General features: G+C 54.1%; 2 protein-coding genes across 5 annotated transcripts in view; one reads left to right on the forward strand and one right to left on the reverse strand.

The window, feature by feature from the left end:
• Positions 1 to 2,531, reverse strand: part of ABHD12 (abhydrolase domain containing 12, lysophospholipase) — a 50,591-nt gene extending 48,060 nt beyond the window's left edge. The window contains exon 1 of the mRNA XM_075749526.1: positions 2,264 to 2,531. Coding sequence (XP_075605641.1) covers positions 2,264 to 2,418 — 155 coding nt within the window. The 5' untranslated portion in view covers positions 2,419 to 2,531. The remainder of the gene's footprint in view (positions 1 to 2,263) is intronic.
• Positions 2,532 to 14,082: 11,551 nt separating this feature from the next.
• The window catches only part of PPP2R5D (protein phosphatase 2 regulatory subunit B'delta), a 31,022-nt gene continuing 22,474 nt past the window's right edge, over positions 14,083 to 22,630 (forward strand). The window contains exons 1-3 of one of the 4 annotated variants that reach the window (XM_075749536.1): positions 14,083 to 14,242; positions 15,140 to 15,223; positions 21,893 to 22,103. In XM_075749536.1, the coding sequence (XP_075605651.1) occupies positions 14,216 to 14,242; positions 15,140 to 15,223; positions 21,893 to 22,103 (322 nt within the window). In that variant the 5' untranslated portion in view covers positions 14,083 to 14,215. Of the gene's footprint in view, positions 14,243 to 14,465; positions 14,619 to 15,139; positions 15,224 to 21,892; positions 22,104 to 22,630 lie in introns of those variants that run through there. The other 3 variants (XM_075749537.1, XM_075749538.1, XM_075749539.1) reach the window with 3 other exon arrangements.

Here is a 22,630-nt window from a genome sequence, read left to right on the forward strand (position 1 = left end):
GGCAGACCCAAACGTCTTGTCTGCAAACCACTGTCTGAAGGCTCACAAGGTGAGGAAGTCAAAGGAGGTCCACTGAAAGTCAGTAAGAAAGGCAGACAACCCAACCCAGGACAGCAGAAATGAAAAAACAACAGAAGTACAGAAGCCAGCGATTGTTCCACTTTGCACTTTTACCCAGTTACAAACATACATCACTTTGGCAACACTGCACAGGATGATCTACAGGACTCTCTTAAAAAAAAAAAAAAATTCTTGAGATGTGGAAAAGGGAAAGTGAGTTCCAAACAAATAAGGTTTTCCTACAACGTCAAGAGTTTGAGAAACACTGCTATATGGAACACAGTACTTGACCCCCCCCCAAAAAATAATAAAAGTCCAAAACACATGTAGGACTTCAGGGATTTCTGAAACAGGCTCAACATGGAGAAAAGTGAACATAATTTGCCTGGTGACCATTTTTAAATGCGCAAATGGAAAGATAAATACAAGAAAACTTTCCACACATGGGATGTGTTTTCCCTGCTTTTAGCTTGGCCTTTACAATACTCTGTATCTAATAGCTGTGCTATGTCTGGTTTCCACAAAGCACCTGCCTGTCAGACCAAGCCAACAGCCAGCTCTTAGGGCTTGCTCAATGCTCATCACTGAAGGAGCATTTCCACTTCAATAAAAATTACTTGAATGGCATTCATAACGTTAAGAAGTTTATAAGCCATCCTTTGATTACCATGGGTCTTAGAAGTTATCCACTCAGACAAATGAAAAAAATATGTTGAATTTTTAAATGTTACAAAACAGACGACTGACAGAGACTGATCTATTGCACAGTCATTGAAATGGAGAGATCAACCCAGCGCCATTTTTCAATTACCAAAAGGTTGTCATAACATGAACAGAGCACTGACAGCATCCCAAAGGCTTATCTCCAGGGCATCAAACTGAATAGCTATTACCCAATAAAAGAAATAACATTTTAAAACCTCTGTCTTTGAACATGACAAAAATCCGTGTCATGAACAGGAAAAAGTTATTTTCAAACGTTAATTTTGTCTATGAGAACAGAAAAATTCTCACAAGATTTACCAGAGAAACAGCCACATTGGCTCATTTTCTAGAAATCCACTGATATGCTTTTTTTTTTTTTTAAACAGACTGATGTATTCCTGAATCACAGCAATTTGGCTTCAGCTACCCAAACCACACAGCTATTTGACCATTAAATACTCTTCACACTTACGAAATGCAGTCAAGGAAAAACGCTATGCTGGTGTAGATAAAAGCAAAAGGTTGCATCTTTTCCTCCCTAGCCCTCTGCAACTGTGAGTCGGTCTTCATTGTGTATTACATCCCCCTGAAATCTTGCACGAAGAAGGCTCCAGCTTACAAGCACCTTCTATTGTTACAGATTATTTTTTTAATAGAGGAACACCAACATTTTCCCAGCATATATATATAACAAAGCATTTAAAATGTTAACGCAGCTAGCAAAAAAGCCACAGCTAAACTCTTTCTCCTACCAACACCTAAATCTGATTCATTTATAGGAAAGAGACCACTGACGGACAGCGGCTTCTTCCAAAAAAAAAAAAAAAAAAAAAGACCTGCAGGCCCCTGCTCCTCCACATACACTCCTGGATGGAGAGGATTTTGTGCTAGACACATTTTTGGGGTGCGAATGCCTTCCTATACGGAAGGGAGCCGGACGAAGCACCGCTCAGGTATGACACTCAAATCCTTCCAGCCGTCGCTGGCCAGATCTGGCTCTGCAGGACCCGCTACCGCCCCGTTCTCCGGGTAGTTACTTGTACCGAGAACTCGAAAGCAGCCGAGGGGACGGCACCTGCTCACTCGGCACACAACAGCCAGGGAAGCGTAACCAAGGTGGAAAACATCCCCAATTCCCACGTACCTGTCCGCCCCCGGGGCTCCTCGGCCGCCGGCTGCTGCGGTCCCTGGGGGGCTGTATGTGTGTGTGCGGAGGAGAAAGGCCCTTTCGCTCTCCTTGCAAACCACAGCCCCGCTGCCGCCGCCGCTCCCGCGACCAGGCGGAGGAGGTGTCCGAGGCCCCGCTCCCCGGCAGGCCCCCGGGGTCCCCGCTGGGAAGGGGGGGAGATGGTGCTGCGGCCGCAGGCCCCGCGGGTGGCGGGGGATGCCGAGGCCGGGGGTCTCTCCAGCGCGGGGTGGCGAGCTCATGCCCGGCAGGGGCTGGGGGCGCGGGGGATAACAAAGCCCGGCGCAGGGACGCGACCACGGCGGCGCTCACCTGCCCAGCGGTCGCTTCATGCCCGTGTCGGCAGCGGCGGCGGCGGCAGCGGGCAGGCGCAGGCTATGCCTCAGGCTGCAGCCCTTGTCGAGGGGCGCGGGCGCGGCGGCGGCGCGCTCATGCTCCACCGTGACCGACTCGTTGCGCTTCCTCATACCGGGGCGGCGGCGGCGGCGGCAGCCCGGGGCGGCGGAGACGGCAGGAGCGGCGTCGCGCACGGCCGCCGCTCGCCCTGCCCTGCGCCGCGCCACGCCCCGCCCTGCCCTGCCGGCGCCCCCGCCAATCCCCGCCTCCGGAGCGGGTTCGCGACGAAGGCGCTGCTTGCCAGCACTTCAGAAGGACTTCGGTGACATCTTTACTGCGGGCAAAAGCGCCGACCGCCATTTTGTTGGCGGCTGGAGGCGGAGCCTCGACGTGAGAGCGAGGGTCGGCAGCGGGTCCCCGCGTGTGCGGCGCGCCGGGCCTGAGGCCTTGGGTGCCCCCGCCTGCCGCGCGTGGGAGCAGTGAGCGGCGAGCAGGAAAACCCGGCAGGCTTTGGGAGCGGGGCATCGGCCCTCCTGGAGCTGCCGGGGCACAGCGGGTGTGGAGCATAGGGTGGTGAAGGGGGGCACGTCAGAGCGTGCAGAGCCTTGCGTTGAAGGCTCTGCGTTGCGTTGGTGCCGTGCTGGTGGGCGTCCCAACGCAGGGACCTGGGAGGTAGCACGTCTGGCGTCATGGAATCTTGCAGGTGACTGGAGATGTTGGCACCTCAGCACCTGGAGTGGACACCCGCTCGCTCACCTGCCGCTCAGGGTGAGCCTGGCATCATTAACCTGCTTCCCTGCGAAGAGGGAAACGAGGCAGTTGCGAATGAAAGGCAGCACGCGCCTGAGCACAGAGAAATGGCATAGCTGGCACGTGGATGTGGAGAGAGGCAAAACTAGCAGTAGCTCTGGCTGTTAGACTCAGCTGTGAGGACAAGAATGAAGCACTGAGATGACACAGATAATCATAGCCTTGGTCCCTGAACAGTCGGAGATCGTCGCCTGCCGCTGTTTTGTCTTCCAAAACTTTCTCTGAAGCAGAAGGCAGCCATGTCAAAGTTTCAGATGTGATTTCCCCCCCCCCCATTTACTCCGTAGCCTTCTGGGGAGGTTATGATACCACTTTGTAAAGCACGTCCTCATCTGCTGATCTCTACAGATGCACACAGGCAAGGTTAACTTGCTACAGAGCTTCCCTAGCAGTGTGGGGATTCTGCGCTGGAAACAAGTGGTGGCAAATAAAGAACAAATAAAACATGCCTTCCAGTATCAGTGATAGCTGGTGACTGCACTGTCTGTACCATCGGGGAGCAGGACAGCAATGCACTGCAGAAAGTAGCCATGCTCACGTGTTGTGTCTCCCGCTACCTCTGCTGCTGCTGGCTTGATCTATCGGGTACCTTCTATGTTCCTGTAAAGTGAAAAAGTGAAGCAATTCCTGGAAAATGGCTCTTTGGACAAGAGATCTCAGCTGTCTTGCATGCTTTTCTTCTGACTTGCTGCTGAACTGGTCCTGTACCTGATGGAACATGGAGATTCAAGAGAAATACATGAATGAATTAATACCAGGAACAAAGACAAGGCTGTGGACCAAAAAGGAGGAAGCAATTGTTAAAATACAAGCCTCAACTATCTCATCAGTTATCGATAGCTAGCAGAAAGTACCGTGTAATGTGCCGATATGTGCTTTGTCATGTCTCTGGAAGCTACTCCTAACATTTGAGACCTTCTAGAGATTTTCTCTAGACCAGATCATAATTGCTAAAATTTTCAGGCAGGCTTTGGAAAGACTGGTTGTTCTCCTGCATGCTTTGAAGAGCAAAGGAGAGTGTTCATGTCCCTCTGATTTTGTTCCGTTTCCTACATCTCATTGTGAAGACTGAATGCTGCAATTGGGGATTGTTAGGCGTGTGTTAGGAGCTTTGCCTGGTGACAACACGTCATGAGTGGTGGTCACTCCAAAAGCAGGCTCTGCAAAGGATGTATGGGGCTCCTTGGGACTGACAATGCAGTCCTGTGAAGAGGGAATTGCAAGCTGCCCAACAGGCTTTGATACAAGGGGAAGGGACTCGGGTGTCATAAATCCTCTGAGATGCTTCCGGGTGAAGTTTATTACTGAGAAGGTTGACTAAGGAAAATTACTTGAAAGTCTGTCTTTGTGGCATAGGTCTTAGTACCAGTTGGCTTTTTCTCTGTGCTAGAAAGAAGACAAGCAAGTATTTTCTTGTGGTGACCTTAAGCTATTCTCAGCATTTCTAAAGGCTTCTCTTTCTTAACTATGTACGAGTATAAACAGGTGATTGTTTGGTCTCTCCCATCATATCAGATTGTTAAGATTCAGAAATCACGACATCATCTTTTTTTTTTTTTAGTGTAGTGTCCTCTGTGCTGCTAGTACATAATTTATAGAATATGAAGAGGTTTTATCATTTGGGATCAGTACTTGCCCTTCTTACCTGTTGAAAGAGAGGAGTGCTGCCTCAGAAGCTTGCCCCCTCACAGAAATCAATGCACAGCATCTATTCTCAATTCCAAATTAACCCCAAATGCCATGGTTGAATTCTGGTGGACTTGATGGGAGTTTGTTAAGGCAAGGGTCTACTACAAACTGTACTTCTGCTGCTGTTATAGGCAAACCAGGGTGAAATCCTACCATCTGCGGTCACCAAATACTTCATCTGAACAATGCAAAACAGCTTAGGAAATGTGCTGCCACAGGATTTCTAGCAGCCAGTAACTCCGTGTGGTTCTACAAAGCAAGCATGTACAGGAAGAACAGGAAAATCTGGTCAGAATGAAGGTTGTGAAAGAATTTGAGATTTCTTAGCTCAAGGCATGAACAAAGATTATGGCAAAGCAATAGTAGAAACTATCCCTGTGGGCAAGGAGATACGTTCCATGGGGTGTCTGTATGTCTGGAATGATCTGGAAGAGGTCTGGAGACAGGCAAGAACACAGCCTGCTGGACTGCACCAATGGTAATCTCCTCCCCACCCTGTATTCTCCAGAGACAGCTGCACTTGAACTCACCTGCCTGGCCTGGAGATAAGGAAGGTAGATGGAAAGTGTATTGGGTTTGCGTGGCAAGGTTTTGGCAGCGGGGGGTACAGGAGTGGCTTCTGTGAGAAGTTGCTAGAAGCTTCCCCTATGTCCAACAGAGCCAATGCCAGCCGGCTCCAAGGTGGACCCACCGCTGGCCAAGGCTGAGCCCATCAGCAATGGTGGTAGCGCCTCTGGGATAACATAGTTAAGAAGGGGAAGAAAAACACTGGGAACAATTGCAGCCAGAGAGAGGAGTGAGAAGATGTGAGAGGAACAGCTCTGCAGACACCAAGGTCAGTGAAGAAGGAGGGGGGGAGGTGCTCCAGGTGAATCTCTATTCATTCTCCTGTGGGCCCTGGAGAAGACCATGGTGAGGCAGGCTGTCTCCCTGCAGCCCATGGAAAATGACAAGAAGCAGAGATTCCACCTGCAGCCCTTAAAGGACCCCACGCTAGAGCAGGTGGATGCCCGTAGGAGGCTGTGACCCTGTGGGAGGCCCACACTGGAGCAGGCTCTTGGCAGGACTCGTGGAGAGAGGAGCCCACACCGGAGCAGGTTTGCTGGCAGGACTTGTGACCCCGTGGGGGACCCACGCTGGAGCAGTCTGTTCCTGAAGGTCTGTACCCCGTGGAAGGGCCCCACGCTGGAGCAGTTCGTGAAGAACTGCAGCCCGTGGGAAGGACTCACATTGGAGAAGTTGATGGAGGACTGTCTCCCGTGGGAGGGACCCCAGGCTGGAGCACGGGAGGAGTGTGAGGAGTCCTTCCCCTGAGGAGGAAGGAGCGGCAGAGACAACGTGTGATGAACTGACCACAACCTCCATTCCACATCCTCTTGTGCCGCTGGGGTAGAGGGGGTAGAGAAACTGAGAGTGAAGTTCAGCCCAGGAAGAAGTTTTTAAGATTTGGTTTTATTTCTCATTACTTGAATCTGATTTGATTGGTACAAAATTAAATTAATTTTCCCCAAGTTGAATTTGTTTTGCCCGTGCTGGTAATTGGTGAGTGATCTCTCCCTGTCCTTATCTTGACCCGTGAGCCTTTCATTATATTGTCTCTCCCCTGTCCAGCTGAGGAGAGGAGTGATAGAGCGGCTTTGGGGGGTACCTGGAGTCCAGCCAGGATCAATCCACCACAAAAGCAAAGGACAGCAAGTGAGCACAGATCCTAAGTAACTTTATCAAGAGAAGGGATGAGACCTGTGTTTGGCTGTAGATGAGCTCAACCACATCTTCCCCAAAGGAGATCCAGAGCAGAAGACACTGAAGGAACCCCAAAAGGCCAGGAGAAAGTAGTGGTTAGGAAAACACTGGGAGAGTCAGTGAGTGGCAAAGACAGCCCTAACGACTCAGAGAAGTGTCACTGATGTTCCCAAGTCAGCACAACCCCCTGCCTGCTACGTGCTGGTTTTCCTAGTCAGCAGTAGACACAGAGCTGACTGAAGCCAGCGGAGCTGGACAGAGTTTCAGTGTGTGCTAGTGCTCCAGTCTGCTATGCAGGGGCTGAGCCAAGCCTCTCCAGTAAAGCTGGAGTGCTTCCACAACTCTCCTGATCCATCTTTGGCTGTAGCTAAGCCTGTTTCTGAAAGTCCCATGTTAAAATGACTAGTGCTTTTTCAGATTACAGAGTTGTCAGGAAGTAAAGCATCTGGGAAGCATTTCTACTCACCTGCCTGCCTGGGCGATTCTTCACCAGTGTGTTTGAAGGTGTTCAAAAGTTATCTCTCCACAGTTTTCTCCATGCTGACTGTCTTGCATGCCAGTGACGGTGGTCAGTGACAGACAGTCATGAGGTGCAGGTGTGTGAGCCAGCACAGGCAGGACGCAGGAACAACCACAAAACAATGGATAAAATGCAAAGATTAAATTTATTTTCATTACCTCGCCAACCAGGGGATCTCCAAAGCAGCACCTGGCCAGAGGCACAGAAGCAGGGATGCAGGCACAGTGGATCTTGGTCCATGCTAGAGGATCACCAAACCTGCTGGTTTTGCCTGTATTTCAGGAATTCGTGCAGGCGTGCTTTACCACTGTGCTTTGATCTTTCCCACAGCAGGGCAGGAATCTCAAGCATGTTTAATAGGCTGCCTCTAAGTCTATCTCTAAGTCTATCACAGGCTTATGTTACCTGAACACAGATGTTCTACTTGTACAACACGCAAGCCTAAACAACGATTAGTATGATATATGTGGTTTTTGACACCCCAGCTGCAAATCACTTGAGCGTGTTTACAATCCTTCTCGCCAATCTTCCGTTATTGTCCCACGGCAGGGATGTCATTCAAACCCCTTTTTTTCTCACCTCAGTTTTCCATGAACTTCCTCCAGATCTGGTGACTTCATCTCCAGGAATTCAAGAGTCCGTGCAGAATTATAGAATCATAGAGTGCTTTGGGTTGGCAAGGACCTTAAAGATCATCTAGTCCAACCTCTCTGCCATAGACAGGGACATCTTTCACTCGATTCAGTTGCTCTAAGCCTTGTCCAAGCTGACTTTGAACACTTCCAATGATGGAGCATCCACAGCCTCTCTGGGCAACCTGCTCCAGGGACCACTACTCTTTCTCCTCTTCATTAATGATGTGGATGATGGGTCAGAGTGCACCCTCAGCAAGTTTGCAGATGATCAAAAACTGGGAGGAGCAGCTGATAGACCAGAGGGTTGTGCTGCTATTCAGAGGTGACTGGCCGGCTGGAGAAGCGAGCCTCATGAAGTTCAACGAAGGGATGTGCAAAGTCCTGCAGGTGGGAAGGGTAAACCCCAGGCACCAGTACATGCTGGAGGTATGACAGCTGGCCAGCCATGGCCTCAACACTTTCTGGCCTTTGCTACCTTTAGGAATCACAGGCCTCTGAGGCTGGAGGGAGTGCCTGGGGTGAGGAAGAGTTCGCCTTGGGAAGGGAGAACTGCTTTGAGGAACACTTAAACAAACAGGACAGATTACAAGTCCCTAGCAGCAGATGGCATGCTCCCGGAGTGCTGAGGGAGCTGGCTGAAGTCCTTCCAATACTATTCTCCATCACCTGTGTAGTTACAGCCACAGTGATGGGGAGAGGCTCCTGGAGACTCGCAGAAAGCAAGTGTCGCTGCTGTCTTCAAGGAGGACAACCAGAAAGATGCAGGGAATTACAGGCTGGCCAACCTCACCTTGATCCCTGGGAAGGTGATGGAGGAAGTAATCCTGGAAATCATTTCCAGACACATGGAGGACAAGGCGGCCATCAGGAGTAGTAGATCGGCATGGCTTTATGAAGGGGAGATAATGCTGAAGCAACCTGATACAGTACATGCTGGAGCCTGACCAACCAGCTGGAAAGCACCTTGGCAGAGTAGGCCTCGGAGGTCTCCTAGTGGACACCTAGTGGACATAAGGCAGCAGTGCACCCTTGGGGCAACAAAGACTAAGAGCCTCCTGAGCTGCATTAAGGGGTGTGTTGCCAGTGGGTGGAGGGAGGTGATACTTCCTCTCCTCAGCCCTGGTGAGGCCACCCTCAGATTGCTGTGTTCAGTTCTGGGCCACCCAGTATGAGAGAGACATGGACGTACTGGAGCAAGTGCTGCAAAGTGCCACAAAGATGATGAAGGGACTGGAGAAATGGTCCTGGGAGGCTGGGGGTGGGTCTGCTCATGGTGGGAACCTCCAGATTCCTGGAGCCTGGCAGCTCCTGTGGTCACAGAGAGGCTTTGAATGGAGAGACATCCCCAGGTGGGGAGGCTGCTTTGTGGGCTGGAGAGTGATGCCACCGTGGACTGGGGGAGGTCCCTTGCAGGGGCTCTCCATGCTGGGAGCTCCGCCAGGAAAGAGGGAGCCAAGAGGGGATTCAAGGCTTTTACTAGCAGCCCCCAGAAGTCGAGGGGGGGCCCCAAAACTTCAGGAGGTGGGTGCCGAGTGCTTGGCAGCCTAGGTGTCCGAAGGCAGGTGCCCCAGGGGCAGGAACCAGGAGACCCAATGGGACCGGAGCAGCTTGGTGGCTGAGAGGCACTGGCAGGCTGGGCATAGCAGGTGCAAGATCACCTCCTTGGAGGACACCGTGGGGGAGCCTGGGGGAAGCCCATCATCTGGGAGACCCCTGCACACTCCCACCTCAACATCCCTGGCCCCTGGTGCCCCAGCTGCCCTCAATGCTCCTCAGTAACCCCCTAGCTCCTCTACTGCCCCCACAGCTCCCACAGTGCCCTCCAGTTCTCTCCTGATGAGCCCCAGCTGCCCCTGCCTGCCCCCAGCAGCCCTCCAGCACCCTCCCCATGGCCCTCAAAGCTCCCCATACCCTCTCATGTTTGTGGAGTCTCCTCCTCTGGAGATATTCAAAACCTGCCTGGACATGATCCTGTGCAACCTGCTCTAGGTGATCCTGCTCTAGCAGGGGGGTTGGACTAGATGATCTCCAGAGGTCCCTTCCAACCCCTGCCGTTCTGTGATTCTGTGATTTATGGCCCTAGTTCCTCCTTAATGGTTCCTAGGTGCCTTGCAAAGCTGTTCCCCATTCCCCTGACCCCTGTCTTCTACTCTCCCAACCTCCAATGCCCCCCAGCCTTGTATCTTGCAATCCTGGGGCAGGGGCTGCCTTCAGAGGAAGGTGAGGGAGCACTGGGTCTGGTGCAGGAGGTGCTGCAGGTTGGTGGCATTGAAGGGCATGCAGCCCAGGAGCAGGTCACAGAGGATCACCCTGGCAGTCCAGGTGACTGCCAGGAGGGGCTTGTAGGGCTGTGCCTGCAAGATCTCAGGACAGGCGGAAGCATAGGACCTGCAGAAGGTCTGGCTCCATGCCGCCTTGGTGGGCAGCCCTGCATGTGGGGAGGCCCTGAGGGACTCCCCACGGGCATCCTGCAGGGCCACCCTCCTGGAGAAGCTGGAATGGAGACCTTCACATTGTCCTCATTGTCCAGTAGAAGGTTTTCCAGTTTCAAGTCCCTGCGGGGGACAGGCAGCACAGGCTGGGGGCAGGCAGGGGCAGATGGCAGCTGTGGGGAGGGGGAGGTCAGGGGTCAAGGATGGAGCTGTGAGTAGATGAGGGGCCAGGAGCTCCTCAAGAGGAGGAGGGCTTGGACTGGGAGCTGTGGGGCAGGCGGTCATGTGGAAGGAGGGTAGGTAAGGGCACAGTGTGGCAGGCAGAGGTGCGGACGCAGAGAGGCGCTACCAGGAGGCCCTTCATTGCCTGGGCTGGGGGGAATGATCCTCCAGGCAGCATGGCTGGGGCCTTGCAGAGCCCTCGCTGCCTCAGGGACCTCTGTCCCCAGCTGCCAGCCCAGGGACCCTGTGCCCCTGTGCTCACCCACCGGTGGAAAATGGCCCTGCTGTGCAGGTAGGCCAGAGTGAGGACCAGCTGGGAGAACCAGAGCCCTGCCTTGTCCTGGGCTGCACCTTCTCCAGGACAGTCCCCAGGAGGGTCAGCTCCATGAGGAGGTGGAAGACTGTCCCGTCTCCTTGCCTTGGTACAGCGTGATGAGGTGCTTGTGGCACAAGCCCTTCAAGATCTATGGGCAGCAGGGACTTGACATGGGACAGGCCTGCCCCCCTCTGGCCCCCCTTTGCCTTGCACCCCCGTTTGCCCACTAATGCTCCCCTAACCCCTGGCACCTCCCCACAAAGTGCCCACCATGGCTGCCATCCTCCTGGAGCTCCCACTGCCAATGGCTCCCTGCCCCCCTACCCCACTGAATCCCCCAACCACTCCCTGCCCCTTTGACCACTTCAACACCCTCACCTCGTTGAGCCTCCCAGTAGCACCACTGGCCATGAAGCTCCCCAAAGAGTGCTCCCCCTGCCCCCCTTAACCCTTGATGCCCTAGGGACCCTCTGATGCCCCCCCTTGCCCCACAGCATTTCACAATGCTCAGGGTCCGTCGTCGTCGTCCCCCCCCACTGCTTGCCCTGCTGCATCTGATGGCACAGGAGCTTCCTGAGGTCTTCCTCTAGCACCTTCCTTTTGGAGATGACCTTGCGGAGATGGCCACCTTGTGCCACAGTGGAGGGGCTGCAGACTCATAAACCTCCCAGTAGGCACTGTGAGCCAGCAGCAGCCCCAGCTGGAAGCCCATCTTCCCCAGCACCAGGACGGTCTCCGTCTCCGGGCACCTCCGCCATGCCTGTGGGCAGCACAGCTGGGAAGGGGTGTGTCAAGAAAGGCTGGGGGGGCAAGCTGGGTGGAACCAGGCACCTCCAGATCTCCATGCCCCTCCCAACCTCCAGCACCTCTCACCCTCCTCCAGCCATTTCCTCCACTCCTGCTCAGGGTTCAGATCCCAGCACAGCTCATGGAAAGGCCCAGTGAGTGCTGGCAGCAGCCACCCACCCACTGAGCTGGGGTGGCAGAGGGCAGCCGGGATGGCTGTGGGGCACAGTGGGCAGGAGCACACAAGGTACCTCCTCTCCTGCAGCTTTGCAGCAGTAGCTGGCCCGTCATTTCTGAGCTCATTTTTCAGAGGAGAAAGCTCCTCTGAGCCCCCAGAATGACCGATAGCCACGGCCGAGACCCAGCCTCCCAGCTGGAAGGTCAAATACCTGAGCTGGCCTAGAAGAGTCCTTGGAGCAGCAGCAGCAACATCGAGATCCCAAACTTGTGCTGCCCAGGCATTGAGAGGGGACACCAACAAAGCACTCTCACTCAAGGGCTGATGACGCACAAGCCCTCTCAACCCTGAGCTGATGGCCCCCACGCCCTGGAGCTATCACAGTCCCCCCGCTTGTCATGCCACAGAGATGGCAGCTGGGAGGGGGTCCTCAGCTCTGGGTATGGGGGGAGTCCTGCCAGCAGCCCAAGTCAGGGGGATGCAGAACTCACTCACTGGGGTTTGCTGCAGGGGCTGGACCCCGAGGTATCCCGGGCTGAGAGGCCAGGCAGATGGCAGCAAAAGGCATTCTGGTGAAACCGCTTCCAGAGCTTCTTTGGCAAGCCTAGAAAACTACAGTTTTGCTCTTTGCAACACCACCTGGCACTGAGCAAACACATCCTTCATGACCATTGAGACTGGCACGGGGTGGGTCTCGCTGCTTGTGTGCTTGCACTGGGCATGCAGGGGTCCTGCTGCTGAGTGGCTGAGGCAGTGGGATGGATGCAACTCCTCTGCTGGCAGGTTCAGGAAAATTAGGCCCGAACACCAGCTGCTTGGCACCGAGAGGAATTCAGTGGTCAAAGAGCAGCTTGGTGAAGCTGAATTCCTCCTCCAGGACCAGTCACCAGAGGAACTGCAAGGAAAGCCAATCCAGAACTCAACGTGACAACTTATGAGAGGGAACAGTGATAGCTACGAACTCTTCAAGCAAGTGGCTTTCACCTGCTCTCACTTGCACGCTGCCCTGCTCACAAGCATGCAGATGTTTGTGCCAGTGCTCTGGCCAGGGTCACTTGTGCGTGCTATGGGAGAGGGACAACAGCAACTAGGGCCTCGCTGCGCTCTTGGGGAACCTCTTGAGTACTGATAGCTGTCAAGACAATGATGATAAGCACATTGACAATAAGCTGTGGACTGATCTTTTATAACAGTTTCAGGGAAATTTTTCCCGCTATGTGCCATGCCAGGTTTGTTCACCTGATGACTTTGAAAAGATTGTGCTCCTGCTGAAGCACTTCTGACACAGCCCAGTGCCCTCCTTTTGCTCCCCACCGATGCAGCACATCCCGCCTGTGTAGGGCCAAGGACCCAGTATGGGTTTCCCAGTAACAAGCTCACAGTGCACACCACAACAGAGGGTATAGGAAAAAGTTTCACCCGCTCGGAGTGATCCTTATCGCCAGCTTGGCTAATGTGAGTGGGAGCTCTTGCACCTATTGTAGAATCATTTAGGTAGGAAAAGACCTTTAAGACAGGCCAGCAGCCACCATCTTAAGCACACCAACAAGCAGCTTTTGGATGGACCCTAGAACCTCTAGGCATCACGAGCCCTAACGGGGTGGCCCTTTGCCAGCAGGTCCTGCTCAGTTCAAGTCTATGAACTTGAGGGCAGCTTGCTGCCCACTGGTTGCTTTTCCCCACATTGAACATCAGCTTGAAGGCGATGTCCGCAGGCTGCTGGAGGCTGTCCTCCTACTGCAAGGATGCAGGGCCATCTGCCAATGAGTCGCCCGAGTTGCCACACGCAACCAGGGAAGTGCCCTGGGAGCTGTGTCCCAGGAACAGCCTTCTCCATTATCAGCAAGGACACTGCTCTGACTGTGCTGGGCCTTCCAGTTTTTCCACACACACGTTTCCATCCGCCCTTGGATCCATCCATCCACCAGCTTGCGCTCACCCCGTTATTTCCATCAACAAAGCCGTGCCTCTGAGCACCAACGAGCACTGGCCCCGCACAGGTGGGGCCAGCTCAGGCTGCTGGGGCCCTTCCACCTCAGCGATGCAAGGGAGAGCTGCACAGGACGCGGCAGAAGAAGGACCCCCCACCGCTTTTACTCCCGCCCTACCGGAGGCACCTGGGCGCAGCAGGGACCCGGGAGTCCCGGGCAACTGCTCGGCGCCTCCCCCCGCACCGTGGCCGGGCGCCTACCAGCGCCGGGGGCTCCGGTGGAGATCTGCCCCGGCTCGCACGCCCCTAGAGCCGCTTCCCTGTGGGGGGAACCCCCCACCCGGGCACGGACACCAAGCCTCCGAGCCGGCCCCGCCGAGCTGAGCCCGGGCCCCACCGCGGACCGGCGAGGCTGGCGGCGCTGCCCCGGAAGAGCCGTTCGGCCGCAGCCCCGCCTCGCCCCCCGGGGGCGTGCCCGGCGCCGGTGCGCGGTTTCGCCAATGAGAAAAATCCGCTGCCCTGCGTCAGCGCCGCGCGGCGGCGGCGGAGGCTGTTGCTAGGCAGGCCGGCGCGGCTAGCCCAATGGGAGCAGGGCGCTGCGGCCGGGCCCGGGCGCAGGCGGCGGCGGCGGCGGCGGGCGCGGAGCGGCTGGGGCCCGGCGCTCACCATGCCCTACAAGCTGAAGAAGGAGAAGGTGCGGCGGGCGGCGGCGGCGCCGGGGTGCCCCCGCGCGGCTCGGGCGCGGGCCGGTGACCGGCCGCCCGCTCCCGCCGCCCTCCCCGCCGCGGCCTTCCCTCGGCGCGGCCCTCGGGCGGGGGCGCGCGCGGGGCTGCGGCCGGCAGGGGGCGGGGGCGCGCGCCCGGGGCGGGCGGGGCGGGTGGTGCAGGAGGGCGGCGGGGGCGCGCGCCGGGCAGGGGGCGGGGGGAGGGGCGGCCGCCGGTGCCGGTGCCCCCGCGCGAGCCCAGCGGGGGCTGCGGCCCGCCCCGCCCCGCGCGCTCGAGTGGCGGCAGGAGGTCGCGGGGGCTGCGGGGCACGGCCGCCCCTCCCCCGCCATGCCCCTAGTGGGGGAGGTACGGCCCCACCCGTGTCCCGGCCGCGCCGCGGGGCGGCCGGCGGTGGCTGCCGGTGCCCCGCTGCCCGGCGCTGCCCGCAGGCGGGGTGGGGGCCCGGATCCGCCTCTGCCGCCGCCCGGTGCGGCCGGGCCCCGTGCCCGCCGGCGCTGTGGGTGCCCTGCGCCTTGTGGCTCCGGTGGGCAGCGGCGGGGCCGTGCTCCGGGGAAGGGCTGGCTGGGCGGGGGGGCACCCGTCACCCGGGGGGTGCCCGGCCGGGCTCAGCCCGCGGTGACCGGGACGGGATGTGCCCACACCGCTCCGGCTTGGGGCCGTGCCCCCGCCGCGGGCGTCCGCTGCCCGGGAAATGGCCCGGAGAGCCCTTCTCGGGGGGAAGGGCTGGGGTAACCGCCCGAAGCTCGGGGTACCGCAGGGGTGGAGGGGGGCTGGGTCTGTGGTAGCGCGCAGCCGAACTCTGCAAAGAGATGGCTCCAATTCTGCACAAGGTGAATTTTTCTCTGAACGTCTTTTCATTGTTTCAGGAGTCTCCGAAGTCTACCAAAAGCACCACAAAGCCTGGCAGCAGCAGTAGCGGGAAGGATGGCGGGGCAGAGAATTCCGAAGAGGTAAGGCTTTCGCCTTGGATACAGCAGTGTGTGCGTGCAACTCATCTTTGAGGAGGAATAACGTCTTTCATTCTAGCTACTCCAGGCTGCTCTGCCAGATAACGTACGTCACTGGGATCTTAAGGAAACAGAGAAGACGGTAGCAAGGACTAAAGTTAAGATGAAGTTAGTTCCCCTTGAAAGTTGGCCCGAAGGGAACAATGACTATGGAGGAGACAGGATGAGTCTCATACCCTGCGGCCCTGCAAAAAGAGGTTTGGCACAAAGCTGACGGCGAGCGCCACTCGCAGAGGTGGGCAGAGCGTGGTAAAGTTGGCTGCAGAGAGGGAAGAGCCACGGTTATCGAGGAGGAAGCCTGACAGACGGGAGCAGCTTCCTTGCTGCTGTCAGAGCAAAGTGCAATAAACTCTGTTGTCACCTTCTGTCAGAGCAGGAGGGTAGTGAGAAGAACAGAAAAGGAATGTGTTCGTGTTCTTCTGAAGCATTGTCTGGGGTAGTGAGATTAGGAAGTAATGGATAGGACACCTGAAAGAATAGAGGTGAACTGCTAGAGATCGAATGCCACTCCTTTGGTGTAACAGCCTTGTTGCTGAACACAGCGTTACTCACAGGAGGGCACAGTCTGTATTCCCGGCTGCGCAGAGCCTCTTTCGCTCTCAATTTTGATGTTGCCAAGCTAGATGCGTTCAAATGGCCTCAGCAGAACGCGATAATATGATAAGCTGTGCTTAGAATTAGCAAAACTTTGGGTAAACTGGAACTTTTCTGGTAAACTTGAGTTTGTCCAGCACTCAGTGTGGTTGTGGATTTTTAGATGTGGCTCGGAAGAGCGTTGTACACGCGTCCAAGGAAGCATGCATATGTTTGTAGTTTGGTATTTTTTTTTAATGCTCCAATTTGGCAAACAAGCTGTGCCACTTCTGTGTCCGTAGAAGCCTGTGTGCTCGAGTCTTGTCTGGAACACTTTGCACTCATAATTTGGAAGATTGGGTATAGGAGATATGTAAGGCTGATGAAGACTTGGAAGAAATCTTTAGTTCAGTGGGATGGTCGTAGTCAAAATAAGGTTAGTTTAGAATCTCATTCAAAGCATAGATCTGTGTTGCAGAGCCTCAGAAAATATCTCTACTACTAGCCACTGGGTTTCAGAGTCCAAGCCATGCTCATGCCTAACCTTCCACGTGGCCAGCGAGGAATCAGAAGCTGAATTAGTTTGCCTTGGAGCAGGTAGCAGTTTTGTAGATCCTCTTTTTATGTCCCATCCTGATCTTGGTGTCTGCCCATTTTATTTTGTATATACAGCTGAAAACAGCTTGCTGGGAGAGCTATCTGCCAACTCCGAGGAAGTGAGAGAACTGCCTTGGCATCACAGGGTCAGGCTTACCTTTTTATTTGTTTGGCACTCTTTGTCTGCTGAGTTCACGGTCTGCAATGCGAGGGTGACGAATAGCCATCAAAGCAGGGCACTCCGATGTCCCCATCCAAATCAGCAGTGGGCTGTGGCGCTGCTCTCCTGGTTACTGGTGCAGTAAGAAAGGAAGAATAGCGCAGGCTACAAGCTTCCTTCTGTGATCTGAAACGGCACGTAATGTCTGGTTGTGCCTGGGTGCAGAAGAAACTTAGAAGTCATATGTCTAACCTTCCCTCCCACACAACATACCCTGCCACTTCCTCATACTCCAAACAAAATCCAGCCCTTTTTTAAGATGGAAGGCTGGGTCTCCTTTGATCCTAGGAACAGAGAGCAGAGCAGAAAGGAGACACCTCTGCAGTGTGCACTGCCACAGGTCTCCTCTCCCTTTCCCTGTTGAGTTTGCAGTGAAGTTTGTTCTCTCTTGGTGCTTTCCTGTCCCCGGCCTGTTCTGCTGCAGAATGGAAGAGAGCTCTTTGCTTGATAAGAAGAAATGTATACCGGTCTGAATGCGATTTTCCTGCTCTTCAGGAAGCACAGAAAGGTATTTTGACTTTCACATTGGGGGACCATGAGGAATTAGGTAACGTATGCTGGGAGTGAGACTCCTTCTTTGCGTCAGAAGCAGGAGGTGGTTTGACTCGTGGTATTGCCTGGTGGGGTTGATGGGCTGAGCCTCGCCTGGATGCCGCCTGGATGCCTCTGCTGCCATTGTGAGAATTCTGGGCCCTGTAAATTCCTCCATGGAGTTATGGTTGGCTGGTTGCCTTCTCTAAGGTGAAAGTTGTGTGGACCAAAGAGAATTTTCTTTTTTATTCATAAATCAATAGATGCTTAATGGGCTTGCAGCAGGAGAGCAGCATTTGGGCAGCCCTCTTCCAGTATGCGCTTTCCTCTCTTGCACAGTGCTCCAAGGAGAAGGGGAGGACTCAGCCCTAATTTATCCTGGTACCAGAAAGTTGTGACTTGTTTTGCAGACAAGTTGTCTGGCTGGTGGAATGAGTAAAGCTTGTTGAAGAGCAGCTCTGGTTTGACAGATCAGAGCAAGTGCAGTGGATGAGGACCTCCTATGGGGATCTATGTGGAGGGAGATGAAGAGGGTAGGAGTCAGTCCAGAAACCCTTAAGCATAGTGCTTTGTTCTCTGCAACGAAGGAGCTTTTAGTGGAGCTGATCTGGAAGGGCAGATATGTTCAAAAGCAGACGCATCCCCACAAGGGAAGGCAAGTGTTTGAGTTCCCTTGTAAGTACAGGGGTAGTGCAGTGCTCTTTTAGATACCCATCTTAGGGTGAAGCTATCTGAGGTGAAGAGCCAGCAGAGCTTGGCCAGCCCCTGGCTTTGGGGGCTTTGCTCAGGAAGAGATGGGAGCAGTGGAGGAAAACACAAGAGAGAGAGCGTGGGAAATAAAAGGTTTGTTTAGCTCATTCCCTCTGGAACGTGATGAAGGTATGAATGGAGAGAATTTCTGCATGGCTTTTTAAGGAGAAAAAAGAAATAATATCGGAGACCAGGGCAGCGTTGAATGAGAGGATGAGAAAGAGTTACTCCTCCTGGCCAGAAAGACTGGGAGAGGCAGCTGGGTGGGGAAGAGAGTTAATGACCTGGAAGTGGGAGCAGGGATTAGCAGCAGCAATAAAGAGGAGAGAGGAGTTGCTCTGCAGCCTCAAGGGCAGCTTGGAGCCTCGCTGATGAGATTTGCAGCTCTGGGAGAGGGTGCTCCTTTTCACTGAGCTGCTGTATTATGTGTTTTGCAGATATCTCCATGGGGCTTGTTACTGCAGTACCTGGAGTTCATTATTCAGAGACAGGCGTTACAGTGTGTTGATGTTACTTCTGAGGCAGAGAGCTTGATTTTAATAGGGAAGCTGTGTAACAGCAGACAAAGAAAGCAGGTACTGACTTGAGGGATGGGAAGGGAAGAGTCATCTGAGGAGGAGGAGCTGAGAGCAGATCTGGGCTGAGAAGCTTAGCAAGCAGGGGATGCTCAAGGGACCAGTGAGGCAGAAGGGCTTTCTGAGTGGCGATGCACCCAGCTGCGGTAGGAATGCCTGCAGAGGTGAGGTCATGCATGGGTAGGAGAGCAGAAAGGAAGCTGGCACAGCTCAGGGTGGCCTGGGGAAGAGGGTCTCTGTCCCTGGGAGCCCGGGGTGAAGTGGCACAGAGCAAGCCCAGGGCCTGGGGCTCATTGACTTGTGCAGGCAAGTTCCTAGCAAGGAGGAGAGGTGGTGGGAACCAGTGGGGAGGAAGTGCTATGAAGCCGGGGAGCCTATGCTTGGGGGAGTTCGAATGTGGTTGCAATTGGGGCTGGCCTGTCCTGTTGGTATGAGTAGCCGCTCCACTGCAGCAGGAAAGGTGGGGCTGCCTCACCGTGCTTGGGCGAACAGCTTTGTGCTGTTCTCCGGTCACTTCAGCATGTGCAGCGTAACATCCGCTGGCAAACAGCGTCTCCCAAGCAGCCGGCTTTGCTGTGGTGGTGTGAGCCCCGCCTGTCAGGAAGGGGCTGAGCCTGGTCAGGTAGATGTGTGCCTGCAGCCATGTAGCGGTCAGCTGGTGTTGATGTTGGGGAAACAGTCTGTGAGGTTGATACCTGTGCATTAAGAGAAAAGCTTTCCGGTTTAGCAGTCTGCTGTGTTTTCAGGGATGGAAACTTCAGTGAAGAAAGCGTTTAGGATACTTAAAACAAGCCTCTTCTGATTCATGTGGCCAAGGTTGAAGGCGGGACAGCAGGCCTGCCGTAGGAAGCACCTCCTGAAAGCAAGTATTCAGCTTGATGTCAGAAAGTCCATATAGAAGCAATCCATCCTAAAACCCTCTGAGCACTGCAGCGTAAGAGTATATCTGACCTCCCCCATCATCTGATTTTCTCTAGCAAACTCAGCTGTGTGATTTTTGCATTTATTTCTTAAATAACTAGTAGGTAAACCTGAAGCTGTGTTTGTGCCAGCTGTTGAAGACTGTAGAAGCTGGCGGCAAGGATTTTTCCACACCCCTGATGAAGGCAGTGTGGCCGCAGCCTGTTAGCATGCGGTACACACACCATGCTTAGAACATTTGCCTGTGGCATTTCTGGATGGGTGGGGAGCGCACAGGCATGTCCTGTCAGCTAGGAGGGCCCATGTGTCCTGCTTCCCTCAGTGCTACCTGTGAGGCCACCGATGCATCTTTTGTTTCTCTCTGTACCATCTTTCCTCCACAGCGGCCCAACATTCAGATTTTGCCCTTCTTCCATGTGGAAGGAGAGCGATGCAGAGTAGAGGACTTGCCTTCCCAAAAGCATCTGGACAATATCTGAGTGACTCATGGTGCCCTAATACCCAAATGTTCAGGGTGAGGAATGAACTCCTCACCCTTGGAGGGTTGTCAGCCTGACTTAACTGAGACCACTGTTCAGGATAAATTGCCTCGAAGTTGTAGTCTGAGCCTGCTTTGTCCAGCAGAGGCAGACACAGCTGTTTTCATCACAAGCTCATCTTGGTCCCTCCTCTCATCGTAGGACAATGCTGCTCCATAAAAGGAACCTGATCAAATCTAAAGTGAAGAGAGTTCAAATCTTCTTGTCTCCCCAGCACCTTGGCTTGGAGCTGAGCTTGAAACAGAACCACTTCAGATTTCGTTCAAGCAGAGCCAGCCCAGAACCAAAATATTTCTGATTTCTGGTTCAAAGTAATGGCTTGACAAAACAATTGGTGTTTCATACTTGGCGCTGTTTTTCACAGGCAGTCTTTGCACTTACTTTACAGATCCTAATCTGTACAGCAGTGTCTCCTTGTAGGCAGCTTTCCCTATTCCTATCTTGCTGCCTCCCCACATGCTGCGGGTGCCGTAACTGTTGCACTGTGCTGCACCTCTTTGGAAGTCATCAGGACTCAGTTCAGGGTAAAGCTGTGCAGGGAAAGCTGCAGCTCAGCTGCTCCTTGCAGGAAGAGACTGGCCGTATCTCCTTTGGAGGAGAGCTCTGATGAGCTTCTGCACTGTTGGTGCTTTCCTTCATCATCCTGCCAGCCGGTGTTCAGGGGAGGTGTGCGTTTGTACCACTGCGCTGTATGTGGCAGCTGGGAGTTTGTGGGGGACGAAAGGGGTGATGTCCAAGGATTTCACACACCTCTGCTCCCCATCCGTTGTGCTATCCCTGTTGTGTCCTAAACAGGTTCACCCTGGAGCTCCTTGGCTTCATGTGCCAGCAGGAAGGAGGTGGCAGAGCTGAGGAAGGGAGTGTTGCTGGGCTCATGCAGCAGAGCCAGCGTAGCTGAGTGCTGTCTCCAGCTGAGCCCTCTGCTATAGGCTTGCTGGCGGGATGTTGCCCTCTTCCATATTAAGTTTTCCATGAATTGGGTCAGTGTGGTGTTAAAGGGTCACTTATTGAGCCATTATAGCCCAAGTGGGACTTGAACCAGCAGAGCTTCAGCAAGGTCAGAACGGAGCTGAGCTGAGCAAACACCTTGAGTTTCTGGTGACCTGCTAAAATTAAGAAAGTGCCTCTGTAAATGCTGTTTAACAAGCATGAAGTGGAGAGGATGTCTGCTGGAGGAAAGTGCAGGCAAAGAGTTTGTGTGGCTAAAAGGGGTGGTGTGGAGAAAGCAAATCGACAGAAGGAGTCCTGACAGCAGTGAGGCTGAGACAAGGTGGAGATGGAAGGAGCAGCCAGGATGGGTTGGGAGAGCCCACAGCCTGGGACCTAAGGTTTGGGTATGGCCTGTGTGGTTTGTAGACTAGCAGCTCCTGGTCTATGGATACGGCAATGATTTTAGTGGTCTTCGCTATTGTCTTTCCAGGGCTGTCATGTCTGCTCCGTACCACATGCTGCTTTGCTTTTTCCTGCCCAAGGATAAGGAAGCAACTTGCTAGTTTTCAAAGCTTGTACAAAGTGCTGTAATCAGAGGCAGCAGCACGCTAAGATTTCTGTTTGGACCATGGAAAGTTGTTATTTCTGCTTTTTGTGTCAACAGACTCCTGTAACTTGCTGCAGTACGTGGTTTTGCTTTCCACACCCCTAGTACCCAGTGTGCCGAGAGGCTCCGGTGTCTTTGTGGTACCTCGCAGATTTGAGTAAAACTAATGTTCACTTTGCAGGTATGCTGCAGATGCAACCAATGGGTCTAGAGCCCTGCAGGAGTGGGTGAGATGCACTGAATTGCAAGTGCAGCAGTGAAAAACGTGCCCAGTTTCTTCAGTCCAAGAAGATGCTCATGGTATCTGATTGCTTGTGAGGCTTGCAGGTAACAGCTTATGAGTTGTTTTACTCTTCTTTCGCTCATCAGGCTCAGCAGCCTCAGCAGCAGCCGCCACCGCAGCAGCAGCAGCAGCCACCTTCAAATAAGCGGCCCAGTAACAGCGCTCCCCCACCAACCCAGCTGAATAAGATTAAGTACTCAGGGGGACCCCAGATTGTGAAGAAGGAGCGCCGGCACAGCTCTTCTCGCTTCAATCTGAGCAAAAACCGGGAACTGCAAAAGCTCCCAGCCCTTAAAGGTAAAGAAGCTGTGGGGTGGGGGGGAACAACTTGTGTGACAAGCTGCACCTTCTCCAGGCAGAGTACGGTGGCGTAAAGTCTCTTCCCAAAGTGACCCTGGCAGTGTCCTGCTAACCTCCTGCTGGCAGTGCAGCAGGGATGGCTCTGGGAAAGGTGCTTGGCTTGGCAGCAGGTTGAGAATTGATGGATAGCCTAAAAGTAAAGGAGGATACTCAATGCGAACTTCAGTACTTACCTTCCCATTTGAACTGATTTAAACCCTCATGCTTATATGTACTTCGGATCGCCTCAGATTCTTCAGCAGGTTGTGCAGGAAGGTGGTGAAGTGCAGAGACCTTGGTGCAGACTGCTCTTGGTTGCTACAGCCACCCGTTCCTTGGGAGACGACCAGGCTGCCTCCTCCTTGTGTTTCCATTGCAAATTATGGTAGTGCTATTGAACCTGTCCACATTAGGGCAATTACCCAGCATTAGCTGTTAGTCTACATAATGGTGCAATTAAACATGACTTAAGTGTGGATAAGGAG

This window comes from Balearica regulorum, chromosome 3, assembly GCF_011004875.1.
Source record: "Balearica regulorum gibbericeps isolate bBalReg1 chromosome 3, bBalReg1.pri, whole genome shotgun sequence".
Classification (NCBI taxonomy): domain Eukaryota; kingdom Metazoa; phylum Chordata; class Aves; order Gruiformes; family Gruidae; genus Balearica; species Balearica regulorum.